Raw genomic sequence first — 22,585 nt, 5'->3', positions numbered from 1 at the left:
TTTTTTGCATGGAAAAGTGGCATACAAATAAAATGAATGAATGAGGCAGGTGATGATCACAGAGCTGCTCTGAATTATCTTTACACACACTTCACACACCAAGCAGTTGAGTTTACAGTACCCCAGGTACACCGGCTCCTCATGTCATGCATTTATAGTTGCCTAGATCAGTGTTCAACTTTGGGTCTCCAGGTGTGACTGGACTACAACTCCCAACATTGAGCTAAACTGGCAGTGGATCCTTGACCATTGAGCTAAACTGGCAGTGGATCACGGATGTTGTATCTATCCACATCTGGGGACCCAAGGTGGTGCCCACCTTTCTGTATGTTGTTTCCTAAACCCATCTACCTATTAAACCAGGAAACCAGAAGGAAGCCTCTTTGTATATCACATCTATCTCTACCCTAACAGTATTCTCAGATAGTATCTTGTAGACTTCCACATAACAGAGGACAACAAACAAAACATCCCAAGGCATTACATACGGGAATGTTGATGAATACTGTCTCAAACTCTGAAGTGGTCAGAAACCTTTTCAGGGGAACCATAAAAAACTGTAAGAGAAATGAACACATACTGCATTAACATATTTTGCCGCCCACTAACAAAGGACATTTCTGAATATGTGATTCCTATTCAGAGAGGGCAAGGGTAACAATGACCCCCACACTCTGTATTTCAGATGTATATGTCTTGTGATAATGGGTATAAACCAGTGCTGCCCAAACTTCTGGTAGCCAAGGAAAACTTTCCCCCCCTTAATTAAATTTGGAGGCACATTTCATTCCACAAGATGAAAGGGCTAACCACTGATCACAAGTGACCTCTTTATTTACAGTGTTTGCGATTGTTTAAGATAAAAACTATTGGGGGAAGAAATTACTTTTGCCATTTTTATGGAAGTTTATTATTTGTTTACAAATAGTTGCCTTGGTTGATTGCATGCTGCACTGGGCCAAGCTCCCGGCACCTCACCCCTCGCCTCTCTCTCTCTCTCTCTCTCTGTGCCAGCAGCCCACTGTGTTGGGAAGCTGGGAGAGTAACGGTGGTCCACCCAGACTGCCTCACCAGCCACACCCTTTCTCTGCACTCCCCAGCTGGAATGCTGCTCCTGATTGTTTTGCCAGGTCACTTTACCTTTTCAATGGATTCCAATGTTTCTGTGTATTTCTCTTCGGTTTGTTTTATTTCAGAAAGGCAACAGCTTCTTATGTCGTTTTCGGGACATTTCTGCCAAGCCAACAAGAAGTTATTTGTAGACGTGAAACATGTTGATCTCAGGACACTTTCCTATTACAACATGTTGCTTTGACAGCTGTCAGAGTTTATGATCAGTTGGCAACAAAATGTTTTCAGATTTATTATTTGGGCTGCAGGGGACATATGTGCTGAGCTTGCTCAGTTGGTAGAATTTCAGGGTTGTGGGTTTGAGCCCCCAAAGGTTCCTGCATTGCAGGGGGTCGAACTACACATTCCTTGTGGTCCCTTTCCAACTCTACAATTCTATTATTTTACATGGGTTGTTGGCCAGCCTCCCCCAACCTCATGCCTTGGACTAGAACTCCCCATCAGCCCCAGCCATCGTAGCCAATGGCTGGTGGAAGTGGCAGACTCAAAAAAAACTCTTGCAACAAATAATTTCCCAATTTCTGGACTTCTTTCTTCCACCAAGCCTCTGCATGAAAGGGCTTGGGGCTTCAACGTGTCTCCAGACATTACAAACTTTGAATTTCTTGACATTCTTACTCTTACATGTATGAGAATTTGAAGCTAGCTCTTCCAATTTTTTTGTTTTTAATCCCCATTTTCATTTATTTTTTTAAATAAAAGATCAGAAGAGATAGCTTCAAAGTCTCATACACTGATGAGAGTTGGGGTCCAAAACACCAAAGAGCACCAACATGTGGAAGACTGCAGTAGGCAGAGAATAGAAATATGCCACAGTAGGTGCAGCTAGACAAATGGGGCAGCCCACAGAGCTGGGGTCCTCTTGCCATATATATTTCCCACAAGATGCCCTATCCCATTATTACTATAACTGACTATTGTAACTGGAGTTGGGTAAAGGAATTGTAATGTTTGAGTGAGGAGAGCCAATTGAAGTCTTCCCACCTGTCAAATCTTGTGGGTATATATCTAGCATATGAATAACAGATAAGAAGCTGAAACAGAGGAAGTACTCAAAGTCTGATGCTTGTTTTCTAGATAGCTGACATGTAACAGGTGGTTCTGGATGAAAGGGTCTTCTCACTGGTGACACTATAATTGTGGAATGCCCCAGCCAGCCAGCTCAACTAGTGGTTATGACGTTGTCATTTCAGCAACCCCCTTTTTTGTTTTCCCAGGTCTTCTAAATCTGTTTCAGTCCTTAATCATTATTTTTGCCTCCATTTATTTTGTTCTCTGCTCTTGAACTTTATGCTGCATCAGATTTTTATGGTCTGCTATTCTATTTTTTACCTTGCTTGTATTTTGGCCATGTGTCTTATTGCCTATAAATTAAAATATAATATAATAACAAATAATATAATTAAGGAACTACAATTGTTTTGAAGAAAGAAAGGAATCCCATCCCAAAACCACAAGAAGACAACAGTGTAGTCTTAGCAGAAAGAATATTCAAAATAAGAATGTCAAATATTTATTCATATTGATCTGCTTTGATTTACCCCTCTGTTTTATCAAACAATAAAGCAACCAGACACTGCGATCATCATCTGAGGCCCTTCTTCATGTGCCTCCTCCACGAGAAGTCTGGAGGGTGGCGACACAAGAATGGGCCTTTTCTGCAGTGACTCACCACTGGTGGAATGCTCTCCCTAGAGACGCTTGCCTTGCACCTTCATTACATAGCTCTAGGCACCAGGCAAAACATTCCTCTTCTCCCTGGCTAATTAAACAATCTATAGCCTTTTAAGTGGTGATGGGGGTTATTGTTTTTGTTTGTTACTGTGCTATGTATTTTTGAGTTTCTATATTGTAAACCGCTCTGTGAATCCTCAGATGAAGGGTGGCATAGAAAAATTAATAAATAAACAAAGAGTTGAACCCTACTGGCTGGTGTGCTGCTTCAGCTTTCATCAGGTCTTCATAGACTTCGCCACCTTCGTCGTCCCCATAAACACAATCATAAAGGTCTTCATCTTCATCTACACCACTTTCACTAGAACACAAAGCGGGAGGAGAAAAGACAACATAATTAAGAACGTTAACAATAGAATTTGAAGAACATTTGGGCCTTTTAAAATTATAGGCACAATGGAATGTAGAACAAGTCTTAACCCTTTTGAAAGGTTCTGATATTTCTGGAGGACGACAAGGAGGGTAAGAGCAACATAACCTGGCGTAATGTTGCTCTGCCCCCCTTGTCCTCCTCTGGAAATAACAAAATCTTCCATTGAGATCAGGGGTGGCTAACCTTTTAGGGCCACAGGGACCTCTGATCCACCTTCCAAAGGCCACGTGTCAAAATGGACATGGCCAAATTGTTAAAAACCTAGTTTGGTTGTGGGTTTTTTTGTTTTTGCTTTTAATGTCACATTTTGGTCCTGATGGGGTCACCAGAAACTTTTGTCATCACAATGGGGGGGCCCCGCAGGAATGATTTGAAGGAAATTCAATTAAATGGATAAATTTAGGGGTCATAGGAGGACACAAAATAAACTCTTGGCAGCACAGTACCTATGGGATCAGTCAGTAAATATATATATAGAGGGGGGGGGATTAAAATGGATAAATGCGGGGGGGGGGTTTGAGGGACCACAAAACCTCTTCAGGGGGCTGTATGTAATCGACAGGCAGCAGAATCTAATTAGATGTTTCGCAGACACATGTACAACACAGTATATTTTGTTCATTGGTCAAAACAGTTCCATTTTCTCCTTTACATAACTGATGCTGTAGAGTCCACAAATGTACAACCTACTCTATTAAATCTGGAAGGCCTTTGTAAATTTCTTCATCATTCACGCTCTCTTCTGTAGGAAACGGCCTGTGGAGACAAAATATAAAAGTAAAAAAAAACTGCCATAAACCCAGTTCTTAAAGTACACCTCCAATTTAAAGAAACAACTGTGTGGTAGCATTTTAACATTCATCATTTAACTGTAACTCATCTGCTAGATGGAGAAAGATTTCACAGATGTTATTCAAGTTATCGGCCACGATAAAAGTTAAAAACAGAATCTACAACTACATTGTACCTTATTCCGGTGACTAATGCAATAGGGGTGCGGGAAAGCTTGGATAATGTTTCTATAACCTGCAGAAAGAATTGAAAACATTTGTTTAATTACAGAAATAAAAACCATATGCCATAATTGAAATGCCATAAAATAATGAGTGTGAATGGCTAACATGTCATGCTATCATTGGTTGGGATGGGAATGAGTGAGGGAAAACAGAAATTGGACTGTTACTGTAAATTTTAGCAAGAAGCAAAAAAAAAAAAAAAGGCAACTTCAAAATTTAACCAATATTTAAAGCAAAGCAACATTAAATCCAGTTTATACAATGGCAGAACATAAGGACAAAATAGTCAAAATAGCTGAGGAAGAAAACATTTCTCTTCTACCTTGTCACCAAAAGGGGGAACTGTAGGACAAGCCATCGCTCAGTCCAACCAGGTCTCTCAGTAAACATATTCCAGAAACACACAGCAAAACTAACAGTAAATTCCAGCTTAGTTTTTTAATTTTAAAGACATGAACTCTTAGAATAGAATGCAAGGAATCAATGGAGTAGGCAGATATAAAAGTTCAGATCTTAAGAAGTGAGTATAGGTATAATGCATGAAGTGAGTGGGTTAGCTAATTTGTTTGGTGTGTGGGATTATTCTGCATTAATTTAAAATTTTAAGCTACTCCTGTGCTCTGCAATGAGATGGTTTCTTTCAATTGGAAAAGAGTTAAAGCCATAAAAGATCCAATATCCCAGTTAAACATTTAGTTCTCCTTTATTTGCAGTGCAGAGAGTGTGCAGAGAAATTCATAACTGGCCAGCTGGCCAGATAAGCAGCATGCATGATTGCTTAATGCTCACATATATCAGTGCAATTTGAAATAATGTACTTATCAGCCTCAAACAAAGCCTATTTATTTAGTTTAAAATTCACAGCCCATTTTTTTGAATAGGTCCTCAGAGCCCCTCACAATGTAAAGAAACGAACAAAAACATCAGCCTTACAGGAAGAGTAATATTACACAATCGAGGAGGCTGAAATACCTGTCTAAATAGGAACTTGCTGAAAGGGCAAATTTGGCAGTCTTCCAACTTTAAGGAGCTCCCTCAGGCATCCTGAACCCAAATCATGGACAGATTTAGTAGACCGGACCAGCACCTTTAATTTATCCCTGAAACAAACTGGTTATCAGTTGAGCTCTTTTAGCTCAGGCATGATACATACTCTTTAGCACTAGCACTCTATTGTCATGCTCTATTCAAGACCAGGTCTGTTTTCAAAGTCATTCCATGTGAGCACATTATAGCGAAGTGAAGGTGAGTATTCCAGGATATGCAGAACATTAGCTACAGATGGGATACCAGTAGAAGCTGGTAAAATGAGACCAGCCCGCATTGCAGGCATTTACCACCGCTGAATCACACTATTCCCCCAGGACTTGCAAGGTTCTACACAATAGAGGAAATGAAAGTCCCTTCCCGTATTTATAGGATGCGATGTTCCATCCATACTAATGGATGTGTGGGTGTTCCTTCTGTCTTCCCATCCTTTTAAAAAAAATTATATGAAGAAGTGAGCTTCCACACATACTTCCCACCCCCCTTAAACGTTCAGTGGTTGCAGTTTGGTGCCTTATTCTTCTGCTATGGATATTAGAATCATAACACTGTAACATTATATAGGGTTTTTTATAAATAAATTGCCACATATTTGCTCTGGTAATGGTGCTTAAGAAGACAAACAGAAGGCTCTGAGCAAAAAAAGATGATATATGGGGGAGGACTAATAGCCCACCCAATCCCAATACAAGCCACTGGGCACTCCACCTCAGATGCCTGGGTAGTAACACTACTACCTGTACACATAGGAAGCCATTGCAATTCAATGCCATCTATAGCTACAAAGCTGCCACAAACAAACTCCAAGAAAAATATTAAACAACTGCAAAGAAAGCACGACGATGATCTGCAGACAATGCCATCACTGGTGCTCTGCAAAAAGTGAGTGAAGGGATGAAGAAAACATCATCACACCTGGATAAATAGAGCTGAGGTCATCTTCATATTGAAGATGCCTCACTATAAACCTCCAGATCAGCCTTCCCCAGCCCTGTGCTGTCCAGATGTTGTGGACTACAACTGCTATCACCCTTGAACCCTGGCTGCAGCTGATGGGAGTGTGAGTCCAACAACATAATTAGTCACCAGGCTGCGGCAGACTACTCCACATCAGCCTGTAGCAGCTTCATGTACAGTGGTACCTCGGGTTAAGTACTTAATTCGTTCCGGAGGTCCGTTCTTAACCTGAAACTGTTCTTAACCTGAAGCACCACTTTAGCTAATGGGGCCTTACGCTGCCGCTGCCCCGCCGGAGCACGATTTCTGTTCTCACCCTGAAGCAAAGTTCTTAACCCGAGGTACTATTTCTGGGTTAGCGGAGTCTGTAACCTGAAGCGTATGTAACCCGAGGTACCACTGTATATGTTTAAAGCTATTGGAGGCATGAGATCCTTGAAGAGTATTTCCCACAGTGATTAGCAGACTTCCAGCTCCATGTTCTAAAACTTCCCGGTAATGTAGGAATGGTTCCATTGTAACACAATAGCTTCTACTCCCAGCCCAGGCAGTCCAGAAGGAGAGCATGGTTAATGACACTGGAATAGAGAATAGAGAACACTGGCTCAATGCAAGCCAGGAATGAAGCACCAAAGCTAAGTGTGCAATGGAAGAGAGAGATGTGTATGACACAGACTGAAGCCAGCAAAGATAATCCAATACCAGCCACAGAATGGAGCCTCTCTTGGCCTTAAGACATTGTGAGGGTCTTTTTTCTCCCCAGAACCTCTCTTTCATTCGCACTCTCTTTTCACAACCCCTTGTAACCTCTGTTCTCTTCCACTGCCTACCTTCCCTTGGGATGCTCTCTCAGTCCATTGTATTAGTCCTCCGGATACCTATCTATGAAGTTCCCCATCCCTTAACATCCTAATCTACTGAGATCTCTCCCCACTTTTGCTAATTTGGTGCCTTTCAGCTGTTTTAGACTATTGTTCCCACCCAACCCAGCCCTGAGCAGTTGGAGGGCACCAGCTTGGCAAAGGCTGGTGTGAGGCTTCAATCTCAGCAAAACAATATACAGATAAAACAACATATCACTATTATCTGCAACCCTTTTGTGCTAGAATTCCAGGGTTTTGTGAATTTCTAGGACGAGTAACAAAACAGTTTTGTGAACCAGAGCCTCAAATAAACATAAATTGTTTTCCCAGCCAAGCAATTGCTACTGACACTTTTTGTTGTCAAATACCATGCCATAAATAACTGTTGAGAAATAAAAAGCCAATCTGCAAGATATAAGCTATTCAAAAGGCTTTAATAGCATCCTTATTGTGGGGCAATGTAATTGCTACCAAACAAGTGTGCAACATCACCATCAATGTGATAGTTAAATCTTCCAGAAGCATGTCAAAATTGAAAGTAGGCATCGTTCTTAATTACTAACATCATAGCAGGCTCTCTCTTTTTCAGCACAGTGTGTGGGAAGCAGCAAGCTATAAAAAGTTTCACAAAAGATATTCCAGTGCATAATTAGTGCCCACCATATTGCATTATATAATAATGCAATTCAGAGGAATTTTCTGTACCTCCCTAATTGTTCTGCACTTCATAAGGTGCAAAGTTTGTCTGTGTAGCAAACAGATCCCACCTGACAGTCCCACTTTCTATTCCCCCCCCCAAAAAAAAAATCTTAATCCTCTCACTTTCAGCATAAACTGCAAAACTTAACAGTATAAGAACCAAAGGCTACAGAGAGATGTTACATTTTGCAATATATATTGTGCTGAAATTTCCAGGGCACTCGGTCACCACTCTTGGTCCCAGGCCTGTAGCCGGGACTTTTGTGATGGGTGCGCACCGTTAATGTGACACAGCAACAAACTAAAAAACAGAACTGGTGCCTAGACCCTGTCAACCCCGATTCTAGTGCATGGGCATTTACTGGAACATACAGTAGAAAACTGGATACCGTACAAATCTGAGGACTACAGGGGCTGGCTTTGGTTTTTAAATGAAATGAAGCCATGCCACATGTTTGCAGGGCTATTTAACTATTTACTTAAATCATTTGTGCATTGCCCTTCTCTCATGCTCAAGGTAGAATTAAAACCTGAAACACTAAATAGTTCTAATGCAAATATCAATGTGCAAATCAACTGCAGGTTCCCGGCTTACAATGTTTTCACATGTGTGCTTCAGTAATGAACCAGTTCCCTGTGTTCATTCTACCATGTCATAATTATGATCTACACTCTTCTAAAATGTACATAAGAGGTTGTGGTGTGCACTAGGCTATTCAAATGTGGAATAAGGCCTGGGGCTGAATCTGGCTCATCAACTTTTTTTTCTCCTGAAAGAAGTTCCCCTGCATCCCTGAACAACTGGCCCTTGTGGGTTGTCATGCTGCAGCAACATGAAACCTGAGAGAAGCAATACGTTCTGTGGGTTTTACCTAGTCCACAGCTGCACTACAGTACACAAGCCTAAACCCTGTCTGCTTCTAATCGGAGCAAAATTAAATATTAGGTAGCCTAAATTCAGTCTAGTCAGCACACAAAGAGGAAATAGGGAAGAATCAGCTGCCCCGCCCCCATGTGAGCTACTAATCTAATTTTACAGAGGACTGAACCCCTCCTCCCCCAGAAATTGTTTTTGTAGGAATCTCTGGGCCTCTTTCGTTAAATGCTGCTAAGCAAGCCCTAGAGAAACCTCCTCTTCAGCTCTGCGGTACAAAGGAAGCACACTCACAGATGAGACTCATTACCCTTTTGCTCCAGAGCAATGACACTGTAGATGCCAGGAGTACTTGGGAGAAAAAAACTAACATCCTCAGAGGTAAACCACATCATCCATTAAGATCTATTTATACATCAGAGCACCCTCATCTAGGTGCTTCAGAGCATGGCAAGCTCACGCAAATTGGGGCATGAAATTAAAGAGGAAAAACAGTACAGCATGCTCCTTTTCCTTCTTAGATGCACACATCTTTGTTTGGGAGAATTAGGAGACAAGTATCACAAGCATGATACTTATACATAGAGCTCAGCAGTGCAGACTGCTTCTGTTCAGAGTTCCAGCCACTCCGTTCCATTTCCCCTTCCTTCTTTCCCTTTTATATCACCCACCTCAGTCAGAATTCTGTGTGATTTTTCACAGCAGTCAGAACAATTACAGAGAGCAGAACTAAAAAGGAAGGTGAGGAGATCTATCACCTGCATTTAAGATAGCAATGGAACCTGACATTTGCAAGGAGACACATCTAGGAATAGCATGAGCAAACACACGCCTTAAAAATACTTAACCTAGATGTTTGTCTACACTGTCAGGAAGCAGCAGAAACTTCAAGGTCAGGGAGAAGTCTCTCTCTGACAACATCCATCTTTTAAATTTTGTACTTGAGTCAGAAGCACTGACAGCATAATGAGGCTCTTCAAAGAGGCCACCCAACAGTTTAATTAATGACACTGGAGAACAGGCCAACAGGGAACAAAGTCCATATAAAGCAAAATCCAGTGACTTGCTAGAACATAGTGATCCTCAGGTTATGAGAACCATCATAGCTTGGCTCTCAGCACAGCCTGCCAGGTAGGTGAATAATGAATCAGCTTTGACACCTTTAAAGAAGGGGCCTAGTTCATCAAATATTTATTCTTTTCTACAGATCTTAAAGCAAAAATGCACTATTGTGTGCTGCTCATCAACAGTTGTCACACCGATACCATAAGCAGAGAAAAAGAAGGGGAGTTGGATGGAAGGGGCAAAGAAACAAAAAAATTCATTCCAAACCAAAATAGCCCCCCTAATTAAAATAAAATGTGTTTCCATAATTGATTTCTGGGGACACCCATAAGAAGTTTAACAGGGTGAAAGTATGCCTCTGTCCTAAAGATAAAGGATGTACAACTGAAATGTAAGAACAGTATTAAGCAACCTGGCACCCTACAAAAGTTGTTTGGACCACAACTTTCTTCTCCCCTTAAGCAGTGGCCATGCTGGCTGGGACTGATGAAAGCTGCAGTCCCAAACATCTAAATTGCACCAGGTTGGGAAAGTCTGCGTTAGAAGTACTAATAGTTATGATCTACAGCTGAGGCCTTACATTTACTAATGTATTATTAATGCTTATTAATAAAAGTTTACAAGCTTTGGAGAAAAAGTACCCCTTCCCAAGTATACTCCCTTACATTAATGGATGCCATTCAATCCCAAGGGGAAGGGAAGCATTGAACTTAGGGGCAGCATTTCCAAGGAGTGAAACCTCACACATACATACACAGGCACACATACGGAGGCTTGGTTTCTCAGACTCTGAGTGCCACAGTGCTTCTGTGTACAGATACAATGTTCCACCAAAATAAGTGGCACCCTGGCTATCTTAATGACGTCATGCTATTTACACAATAGATTGATACTGTCCTATGACTGCACATTTCTTCCCAGAAGGATGTTAAATTCCCATTTCAATAGCGACCTACATTTGAGTTCTTTTTCTTTCTTTTTTTAGGCCTCTTCTTTAATAGCAGAGTCAACCATTATTACACACACCCCGAAGTAATTTTCAGAATCTGGTGAAAGCTGGATTACAATGAACAGGACTACTTATCTGATGTTGATTTCCTCCTGGACATAACACACAGCAGGCTCCAGCAGAGTTCTGCTGCTGTGTTTTTGTGCATCACAAATTACAAAGTGTTTTCACCCTTCTGAGGTGTTAAATAACTCATGCACTGGGGTTTTAGAAGGTGAAGCGCACATACAAGCACTGAGTTCCCAACCATTCATCTGATGCAATGGAAACTGGTGCTGATTAGGACTGTTCGGGTGCAAGGTAGGGAGAATAACAGGAGATGGAAACAGAGCAAATAGCTACTGGTGCAAGGTACAATGATAAGTAGAGCCAACTCATTCTGCTTTGGTTCACATCTTTATCTCTCTTGAGTTCTAAAAAGGCAACACTCAAAACTATGGAGGAAGGCCTGCCAGCCTAGACTGGTTGCAAGCAAGGAGATAGGCAGAGCAGCCTCTGCTGATCTGGTGAACAAATTTAGCTTAAGTGCACACCTGGTCTAAATTAAGATTACAAAAAATGTTGTAGTCAAACAAAGCATGATTTGAATCTTTTTTGCTTGATGTAATGAAATACACAATTGGCACTAAAAAGCCTCAGGTGTTCGTCATTTTGATAGTTGATTGCATTTGCTTAATGGCTTTTGATGTTTGGTGACAATTCCAATGTGAAGGAATATGTCACATCCTCACTGTAACAGGTTGTGGGTGAAGGAAACCATTTTGCAATTAAAAGAAACAACAACTGGCCAGAGGAGGGTCAGAGAGGATAACTCAAATTTGTTGCTGGTTGCTGTGTTGAATGGGCAACCCAGCACTTCCAACTTCCATACACACTGCCCTGGCTTGTGCTCCAGAGAGCTCACTTTAGTGCTGTAAATGCAGTTGCTCGATGGAAAATGATAACTCTTTAAAGACTAGCAAAGCTTGTTGATGTGCCTGCTGCTTTCAGCTCTGCTAAAGTCTGTATCTGTAAAACAGATTTTGGATCGGTAAGAGAGATCAAAAAACAAAAAGACTCTCAAGATTTCAGGAAGGGAAGAAACATGCATCTCTCTTTGCTGATCAGTTCTTCATAGAATCTGTTGGAGACCGGTGTCAGTCCAGCACTGTTTGCAATCTGCTAGCTCAGCTGGGTCACACTGTCCTGCTGCATCTTGGCCTGGATTTCCGCAGCACCAACCATGTGGCTAAAATGATTGCATACTTCATGACCTTTCTTTACATGTTCCTTTTTTTTCCTTTTTCTTTTTGCTGGAGCTTGCTGTGCCTCTATTGTCTGAGAAGTGAACAACAACTAAGAAGCATACTGAAAAGTTTCCAATTGCCATTTGCGTATTAGTTATGTCACCAAAGTACTTTTTAACATTTTTAAAAATAAATTTTGTTTTTGTGATGTCGTGGAAAGTAATCTGAGCATCTGCTAAGCAAGTGTGTTGCGATAAAATGTAAGGCTTTATTGCCTTTCCTGGGCTTTTGTTCAATCACCAGATTCATTAAGAACTGCCACAATGAATATGCATTTTCATCTGGCTATACTATTACAACAGGGACAGTCAAGTTCCAGATGCTGGACCAGGGATGCGGGACTCCAGTTCCCATCATCCCTGACGATAACCCATACTGGCTAGGGCTGCTGGGAGTTATACTCTACAACATCTGGAGAGTTCCATCCAGGCTATCCCTGTCCTGCAAAATGGCCACTGGCTTACTTCCAATTAAATAAGCCAAACAGAAACAATGAAAAGTATATGAAATAACTCTCCTCCTTTGATAAATTTGAGGCCTTTAATTTCAAAAGAGAGTAGGCCAAATCTTTTAGACTATTATTTCTGCGCTGAAGCTGCCCATCCTAAAATTATTTGCAATTAATAATGACCAGGGGACGACGACAATACAGGGATTCAACTAATGAGAAAGGCAGACCTGCAACCAAGTATCGAAGTTGTAAACTATGACAGAATGTTTTTTTATCTCGTTTACTGCCGCTGTTTTTCTCCCATCTCCCACTGTTGCAATGCTGTATTTTTTCCCACTCAGAACATCATGATCAATATTAGTCCTACTCAGTGCTATTTTTCAAGAAAAAGAGGAGCCGGAACTCACCATGAACACCTCCTTCGTTCCCTTAGAATGGCAATGGCACCCAACTGAAGTGCCGGAACTGAGATCCGAGTGAAAAAAAGCCCTGCTCCTACTCAGATTAGACTCATTGAAATTAACGGGCTGGACCTTTGTGTCCAGGCTGAACGATGGGGGGGGGGGAGGCGCTCCTTCGGGTATACTGGGCCGAGGCTTCCTACGTAAATCTTCCCGATAAAAAGTTCCAAGAGCAACACTTTTCTCAATTTGGCTTTGTTTTGCAGGAGAGATCAATGGAGATTTATGGCAATTTTGTAATATGTGACAGATCTACTAACAGGCAAAGGTGAATGCAAACAGATTAAGCATTCCTACAAGGGGCAAATCTACCGCTCTCTATCAGTTTTCCAAAGAGATTCTGTTGCTAAATGGTGCTTTCCAGCTTTCATTTCCTTGCTCTTGCTCTCTCAGCACCTGTCTCAAAACTGCTGCTTCTTTTTCCCAGCCCTAAAACCTGCTCCTTTTCTCCCTTCCAAAACACTTCTGCTGTTTCCTCCGCTTGCCCTTTCCTTCCAGCTGGAGGGAAAGATTGAGTAACCTCCCTTGAGTTCTGGTGGGTTTCACATTCCAAGCCATCCTCCAACAATTAAGTTACCATAAAGAGACACTGCTTGGACATCCTGGGTCATTACCAAGCAAATTTCCCTGGCAAAAGGCTGGCATGGCTTGGCCAACATTTGTAACAATACTTTGGAGCAATCAAAATAATCGTTGGGGGTGGGGGGAGAGAAGGGAGGGTGCCTTTTATGCAGCTCAAAATGTTCCCTTCAGGTTCGTGACACTTCAGATTAATCCAGCACAACCTGAATTATGTCCGTATGCCAACTCATAAGGAAAGAAAACAGTTAAGCAAATGAAAAGTGACTCTCTGGTACAGAATCCCAAATAAAGACTTTGCCTTGGCAGCATTTTGAGAAGCGGGGGGGGGGGGGATCTTTCCTTCATGATCAACAAGCCAACATAACCGATCACAAATCCTCCAGGACAGGAGGCAGCTATGACTAACGTTGTGCAAAAGTTCACAGAGTCCAAACATTTGTAAAATGCTTCAGATAATATTCTCTTCTAAACAAATGGGTTTCCTGTTCAACAAAGTATGAGCGTTAAAAGTATCATTAGCGTAGAAATAAATATTTGAAAGATGTCACTGCTGCTTTTGTTTTTTATGTGAGCAGGATCTATAAAGGGAAGTAGCAGGATAGCCTGGACCCTACGCTTGATGTCATATCCCTGTTGGCCCTGGACCCTCTCAGTGGCTTTGTTTGTACAACATGCTAAGCCAAACCTTGGCTTAATGAAGCCACATGACTCTGCACGCTCACTGAGATGAGCTCACAGCAATTTTGCTCTCGTCTGGTCCTTTTTTGCTTCTATGCCACACTATAGTAATCCAAGGTTTGGCTTGGTGTGCCATGCAAGCCAGCATGTCCAAGCAGAGACAACTGCGAAAAGGATAAAGTGGTCTCTAGTATGCTAAAATTTATTCCATAATAAATATGTCATTCTTTAAGGTGCCACAAGACCGGCTATAAGATACTGAAATAGCTAAAATAAAAATTAACTGCAGAGAGAAGAAAGATGCATATCTTAATAAGGCAAGGGAGTCATATGCAGCCAGATAATCATTTTACAAATCTCTGTAGGCTGCCAATAATTTCCCCCCACTTACTCGACATTTGCTTTTGCACAAACACACTGCCTTTTCAAAATACAACCAACAGTTCGTATCAAACCCTGCATTTTTCACCAAGGAGTAAAATGTGGCCACACACACACACAGAATTCTTACAAATAGTTGCAAAGTGCATTGGTTGTGTCATTAAACTCAAATCCTTAGGTACAAATAAGCTACAAAAAAATTAATTTCCAGCTGCTTCTTTTAAAACAAACATCTTCTTTTAAAACACACATCTCAATATGGAATGCAAAGAGGACAATACAAGTTGCTCCTGCCATCTGCTACTAGGATTTATGGGTGAGCTGGGAATGGCACTTCACAGAATCATATAATGCTACTGCTACTATTTACCACATGTGAGTTCCCCCATTACAAAAAAGCTGCTAACAGCTTTCCTTGAAACAGACAGAAGAAAGAAAAGCAAATTGTCCATTTCATGCAGGACAGGAAAATATGGATATGTTTTGCATGGATGTGCTACTTTCCAACACCCCTATTTACCAGATTCAGACCCCATATCCCAATCCTTGTCTTTGATTAATCATTGCCCCCCATTTTTTCCTTAATCATGAGGTTTGGGGAAAACGCCTCCTTTAACATTTAGTCAATACTTCACAGATACATTAGGACGCACTGCTTTCCTTCCATTCTCCAACAGCATGTGCCTAGCCAGACAGTAAATATTACTGAATGCACTGGAGTTGCAGATATCAGTCCCAGGCAAGGGAGGTTTCGAAAAGAATTTTAAACACTGTTTCTAAAGCAAGTCTAAGGTGTCACAGAAATAAACAAACCAGATTGAGAATGGCTGGCTTAAACCCCAAATGGGAGCACTTTTTTATGAGAAGGGACACACTGCAAAAATAAAAATAAAAAGTTGCAGGTTTCATTTGTTCTGTAACAAGCACAGCCAGCTGCACTGGGAGTTTAAATTAAGGGAGAAAAATCAACTACAATTTGTTTATCAACACATCAGAAAGCAGTGCAGGGCAGACTACAGCACAGTAAATGAACACAGCATTTGGCAAGTGAAGAGACACTTTCTGGTGACTGTCCAGAAAACAGATCACATTTGTACCAAATTATCTCATTGGCAACAGCAATACAACTCCTCCACCTTTCTGTTGCCGTAACTGGGGAACTAGGGTAGCATGTAATGTTTTTCCTGCTAATTTTTAAAGTCAATTAGAGAGTTCAGGCTCCCCCCCCCTTAAAAATGAGATCTATCTAGAACACAGTTCTGTATTGTGCAAATGACAAATATGCAAAGTGTGGTGGTGTTCCAGGCTGTGATGCTTATAAAGGTGTGACAAATTTAGCAGTGGCTGCCTGTAAAATTAGATCAGCAGTCGCTGTTAATCTAACAACATGAATCTAATCTTGTGTATTGAAAATGTTATTATTCAAGGTTCCGTTGGTATTACATTCTTATCCTATGGCCTTTGTTCAAAGCAAACAGATGTAATTACTAAGAAGCTTCTTTGAAAGATGATAAATAGGCTGCAGGTGACAATAGACAAGTTTAAAAAGATGGATCCAGCTAAAAATGCTGCACCAGTGGCTACTGCATCCACAATGAACGCAACACCAACCTACAAACAAACACTTGCTGTTGGCATCCTTCTGTCTCAAGGGACAATGGAGTACACCCCCAGGGGCAAAGTCAAACTGCTGGAGAATCACAGCGCCTGCTCTGCCAGCAGAGACAGTTAACTGCTTTGCAGACATAACTGCTGCCTCCCGCGTTGTTTTTGCTGCCTTAGCAGCACTGAAGTGACCTGTCCGGGGCACAAGCCTGTATGGAGGCCCTGGGCAGCCTCAATGACAAGACTACCCCCCCATCACAGACTCACTGATGTGATCCAAAGCAGAGCAGAGCAGAAGGAGGCATACAAGAGGCCATCCAACCGCCTTAGGGACACAGCTCTGGATTTGTATAGGGTTTACTCCTTAGCCTTTTCTTCTCCCAAAGATGTCCCGCAAGGCAGCAGGTATGGCTTTTTCCTTGGGATTTACTCCTGGAGCCTTTCTCACTTATGAGTATAGCCACAAAAGAGAGGAGATTGAGGATCAGAGTTTTCCTTCTCCTAGATGGGCTACCTTTCGAGGTGAATGAGCCCCATCTGCCCCTCATTTTCCTCTGCAGCGCATGCAATAACCACCTTCTCGACTGTTGAACCTACTACTGTTCTTGCCCGCTAAATCTGCTGGAGGCTGCCTTTGCATGCAGTGGAAGTCCCTAACACACTGAGGATTTCAGACCCACCGGCTACCCTCACCTGGTTTAGCCGGAGAGACAAAGTCACTTCTCAAGGTGTGGCCACTGCTGCATTCTGATGGCTTCTAGGAGTCACGAGAGCTGAGTGCAGGATGGCAACCAAATTGGGCAAACCACCCCAGAAATGTCCCCTACCAGAGGTACCACCCCTACACATGCCCAAATCATTATTATTGCTTCACAGTGGGCACTTGGTACAATCTTTAGAAAGTTTTGGTCATCTTTGAACAAGTTCTGGTGATGTTATGGGTATATGGATTCCTTCTTTTGAAGGAACACTGGAAACTCAAGAGAACCGGGGTGTTTCAAGGTGAGGTACTTGCCCTCATTCAGTTTCATGCAGATGAAGGGAGATGTCAAACTGGGGCAGCTGTATTGTTTTGCCCATTGGTAATGATAAAAAGAACATAAAGGCATGCCAAACATCAGTATTTTTTTTCTTGCTTCAATGTAAGCATGTATAAATTCACCCTTAATTTTCCTTATCAACATGCCCCCATGCTGAGAAATCAAACCACAACCAAGGGAAATGTAAAGATGGGGAAATTTTAATTTACTAATTTCTTGCAAGTGCACAATTACCGTGTGATACATACATGGTGACATTTTCCCAGTAAAAAAACTAACACGTATGTTCATCGAGAATATCCAACAGCGTAAGATGCTAATTGAATTATGCACTGATTTTAAATATACATAGAAGTGGATGAGAGTAAAATTGTAAATACCTTTCCAAAATCACGGACATCAAACAGGTCAAATGCTTCAAAAAGTTCACTTTTCTTCATCCCAAATGTCTCACAGCAGGCCAAAAGGAATGTTCTTATATTCTTCAAGCAGAGAAACTAAATAAATAAAAAGAGAACACTCTTAAGTTTGTCACCAAATTATCTACAAGTACAATACAATTACAGTTTATCAGTGGGTATACAGTGGTACCTCGGGTTAAGTCTTTAATTCGTTCCGGAGGTCCGTACTTAACCTGAAACTGTTCTTAACCTGAAGCACCACTTTAGCTAATGGGGCCTCCTGCTGCCGCCGCACCGCCAGAGCACGATTTCTGTTCTCATCCTGAAGCAAAGTTCTTAACCTGAAGCACTATTTCTGGGTTAGCAGAGTCTGTAACCTGAAGCGTATGTAACCTGAAGCGTATGTAACCCAAGGTACCACTGTACAGCCTTCATAAGGGGCTTGTACAAGGATAGTAGAATAATTGGTTGTTTTTTTTGCAATCACATGGCATCTCAATTTTGTCAAACAAATAAACAAAAACTGAGCTTCTCCCCAATCCATTGTGTTATATGAAAAACTGCCTTTGAAATTCCCTCAATTTCAAGAGCAGTTTCTCATGAGAGGGCGGGCTGCTGTTTCAAGAGAGAGGAGGAAAGTCACAAAAACTCATTGGCTTCATAAAACTAGTTTCACAGCTCTGTGGATTCTAGATATTCTTTTGAATTGAAGAACTACTGTTTAGTTCCTTTAGTCCCAATTTGAACAGCCACCAACAGGACGTATGTATAATGAAAAGTGCAGTACAGAGATGGCACAAGGCAATCTGATGCCTGAAACAGAATATTGAAGTAACTCATCCTTGGTAGTAGAAATGTAATAAAACTAGCCTGACTATTTTATTTGCTGCCCTCAGGCAATAAATTAAAATTTGCCACCTGAGGCTGGCCCTCTCGCCTTAAACCGTGTTGACATTCTTGGCACAATGATCAGGATGCCGTTAACCTATTTAAGGTGATTTTAAGGAACAACATTTTTTAAACTCTAGAAGTCTTAAAGCTGTAAGCAAGCCAAATGCTTCTGGCATTTTACAAGGCGTTGCCGCAGTAGAATTAATTATACAACATATGAAAACAAGCACTTTGTGATTGCGTACAGACACAGACACACCAAAACAGTTAATTAGAACCCTAGTTAAACAGATTCTGTAAATACATGCACTGTACTTACAGTTTAAAAACCACCACAAATGCATATTGCATAAGCAGAATGTACTATAATAACACCCCTGGGAATTATGCAATTATGAGTTTACAGTAAGTTATGTAGAAGTAATAAACTAGTACACAACAGTTAATGTGGAAAATATGCATTTTCACCTTCAGAAGTGAATCAAAGACACCTGGCTTGCTTTGAGCAAAGCTACTGCTCCGAATAATGGATATTTCCAATAGCTACAGAAATGATGAAGAATTGGCAAAGCACCTTTCAGCTGTGTTTCCTGCCTCCTACACTGTAACAGTACATCTGGGTCAGACCTTCTCAGTTTCCTTACCCCCAGCTCTTTTTTTGAACTGGAAGTGAGCGCATGAGGCATTGATTCAGGAAGGACGTGACATAGGAAAAATTGTCCCATTACTCCTGTGGCTGACCAACATCACTCCCCACACAAGGAATACTTAGAAGTCCTGCCAACAGCCCAAGTGAAGGGAAAAAACTATCTGCTGGGATTACCCATAAACACAAAAATGCAATCGAACAAAATAGGCAATGAAGAAACCCATTAATATTCTTTATGCTTCCCAAATTCACTTTTAAAACAATAATACAACTCTCCACACCCCCACAATTATACAACTCTCTTCTAAAGCACAAATGTTTTACTCTGAGCTACCGGTATTTCAACATCCTGCTTTGAAGGAAGCCCAGTCCACATCAACCCATGAGGAACACCTGAAATTTGCAGCAATTCTGAGAAATTCTGTATGGTTTTTATATTGTTGTAAACTGCGGTGCTTATACTGTACAGGGTGAGTCCTTTAAAAGAGGCCCCATGGATACAGAGTACACATGTTCCATGGGGCCTCTTTTAAAAGACTCACCCTGTATTTCTTGATACATACATACATACATACATACATACATACATACTCTAAGGATCACATAACTTCTTATGGAACAGCTTTCCCAAATGAGTTTCCCGCTTTTGTTATTCATCTCCAGTTCCCATCAGCCCCAGCCAGCATGGTCAGTGGTCAAGGATGATAGGAGCTGTAATCCAAAACATCTGGAAGGAAACTGGATGGGGATGGCTGTTATAGGACATGCACTCATTTTACAGTTTTGGAGGAGATGACTGGTTCAGGCAGGCAAGAGGTCCCTTTTTTTAAGGGAAAAGCTCATCTGTCATTATGGAGCTTCCCTAAAGCATTATATGTGGTAACGGAGAGCCCTTTCTTAGAATATTTCCCATGCAATTTAAGTGATGAGGTAAACCAACTGTAAAGAACAGAGAATCTCAGTGACTTAAGTCTTTCCTCTGCCCGGCTGTCTTTAGCAGATGAAGCACCGAGGTGCAAATTACCACAGATAGTGTTGGGGTGGCCGTAGCTGCGCACTGCCAGCCATCTGGGGGGCGCAACTCTCCCCCATGCCGCTGCGGGACAGCGATGCCCGCAGAGGCTTGGGAGGAAGCTTAACGCCCGCCAGCCTTATGGTTGGCAGGGCGCAGCTGACGGGCGTGCAGGGAAAGGGGAGGCTGCCGGCTCAGCTCCCCCATTTGCTGGGGCGCCCCTGAGAGGCCAGCGTGAATTTCTAAGGATGGTTGTGCTTCCCCATGTGTATTGTTTTAGAAAGTGTGAAATAGGTAGGTTCACTTTTAAATGCACCCAACCCTACTAGGCTTTTAGCCATGAAGAAGAAGAAGAAGAAGAAGAAGAAGAAGAAGAAGAAGAAGAAGAAGAAGAAGAAGGAGGAGGAGGAGGAGGAGGAGGAGGAGGGAGGGAAGGAAGGAAGGAAGGAAGGAAGGAAGGAAGGAAGGAAGGAAGGAAAGAAAGAAAGAAAGAAAGAAAGAAAGAAAGAAAGAAAGAAAGAAAGAAAGAAAATAAATCAGGCAAGGACATTCTAGTAAACTGGAAGAGTTCTGGCTCTTCTCTGTTGTTGTTTCCATCTCCTCTCCCTACATCCTCCTTTCAGCCCATCAATATCATGGAAATAGCTATGTGGTGATGGGGGAGGAGCAAAGGGATGACAATCAGCAAAAATTATGGGCTTGTAACTTTTGTGGGCATATTTGCGTACAGTTTCCACAATATCTTATGGCGGAATTCCTTTTAACTGCAGTCTTTAATTCTGCACATGATGCTAATTTTATGTTTAAGTTTGTATGGTAAATTAAATAGGAAATTACAGGTTATGATGTTGAATTTAGCTGTTCTCTGCAACATCCAACATTCAGGAGACACTGTGAAATGACATTGCACGTCTCCTAAGACTGCCTTCGGGAGCATGAAACCAGCCATTTGTCACCATTCGTCAATCTTTCTTCCATCGGAAAGAGGGACACATCTTTAGTTACCATGCACAAAAGTAATTCCTTTAAAGTAACAAGCCTCTTGACAATAGGATGAAATCACCCTGTTGCCTAAAAGCACACTTAGCGTATTTGGTTTCAGTTTTTAATGGCTCAATAGTCAACCATTTTATCTTTCAAACAGATTAAAAGGTGTCTCTCTTAACAGTTAACCTCGCCTGATTAACAGACCAGATGTGCTATTAATACTGCACTTTTAAATAAAGATAACTTTGCACCCTTTATATTTTTTATCATTTGTTGAGGACCAAAGAGAAGAACAAATTGGAATGTATAACTTGCTGTTAAAATGGAACACACAAGATGAAACGGTAAAATCAGCCATGATAAAGTGGGCACAGGACATTGGGCATAATATCATGTTTGAGGACTGGGAAAGGCTGTGGACTACTGGGTTGAACTTCACTGCTTGTAATGCTTTAAAAGAAAATGTAATGAAAATGATATATAGATGGTACATGACCCCAGTCAAACTTGCAAAAATATACCACTTGTCTGATAATAAGTGTTGGAAATGTAAAGAAAATGAAGGAACATTCTTTCACCTCTGGTGGACCTGCCCTAAAGTGAAGGCTTTCTGGGAAAAGATATACAATGAATTGAAAAAGGTATTTAAGTATACCTTCTCTAAGAAACCAGAGGCCTTTCTTCTGGGTATGGTGGGCCAAGGGGTGGTAAAGAAGGACCGAACATTCTTTATGTATGCAACAACAGCAGCAAGGATACTTCTCGCGAAGCACTGGAAAACACAAGATCTACCCACACTGGAAGAATGGCAGATGCAACTGATGGACTATATGCAACTGGCCGAGATGACCGGCAGAATCCGAGATCTGGGAGAAGACACGGTAGAAGAAGACTGGAAAAAATTTAAGATTTACTTGCAAAAACATTGTAAACTGTATGAATGCTAAGCAGGATGCTTGATTATAAACAACTTGGCACCATTAAAATAGATGAAGCGAAGTAGGAAGATAGGTTAAAATGTAAGAAAAAACAATCTTTATTTTGGATAAACATTTGGTTAAATTTAATTGATAGTTAGACAGTAAGGATGGAAGTAAGGTGATAATTTGCTGGACTAAATTCTTTTAACATGGAAGGTAGGGGCGGGAGATGTGAGGAGGTCACAAGAAGATAAGAAAGTATGTTATGTTTTGTTATAACTTGGTTTGTCTATTATATTGTAATTTAAAAATTTCAATAAAATATTTATAAAAAAAAAAAACAAAGAGAAGAACAAATTGATAAGCCACCTCCTGACATATCCACTGGACAAATGAACCTGTATGCAGAATTATCTCACTTTCAAACAAAGCCCTGCACTTTGGGGGGGGAGGGGTAATAATGCAGCCAACAC

The 22,585-nt window shown here is 41.3% G+C and overlaps 1 protein-coding gene across 5 annotated transcripts in view; it reads right to left on the bottom strand.

Moving 5' to 3' along the window:
- VAV3 (vav guanine nucleotide exchange factor 3) overlaps positions 1–22,585 on the bottom strand; it is a 216,134-nt gene that overhangs the window by 95,072 nt on the left and 98,477 nt on the right. For 4 of the 5 annotated variants that reach the window (XR_013392859.1, XM_028732630.2, XM_028732625.2 and 1 more), the window contains exons 2-7: positions 17,633–17,749; positions 4,206–4,264; positions 3,929–3,994; positions 3,058–3,166; positions 1,141–1,233; positions 489–557 (exon numbers count right to left, since the gene is read on the bottom strand). Coding sequence is in view for 4 of the 5 variants with exons in the window: in XM_028732625.2 (XP_028588458.2) it covers positions 489–557; positions 1,141–1,233; positions 3,058–3,166; positions 3,929–3,994; positions 4,206–4,264; positions 17,633–17,749 (513 nt within the window). In the remaining variant the exon portion in view is untranslated. The remainder of the gene's footprint in view (positions 1–488; positions 558–1,140; positions 1,234–3,057; positions 3,167–3,928; positions 3,995–4,205; positions 4,265–17,632; positions 17,750–22,585) is intronic. The other variant, XM_028732627.2, reaches the window with a different exon arrangement.

The sequence above is a fragment of the Podarcis muralis genome, chromosome 5, assembly GCF_964188315.1.
Source record: "Podarcis muralis chromosome 5, rPodMur119.hap1.1, whole genome shotgun sequence".
Classification (NCBI taxonomy): Eukaryota; Metazoa; Chordata; class Lepidosauria; order Squamata; family Lacertidae; genus Podarcis; species Podarcis muralis.
Note: the sequence above shows the minus strand (reverse complement) of the source record. Positions and strands in the feature narration are given on the sequence as shown.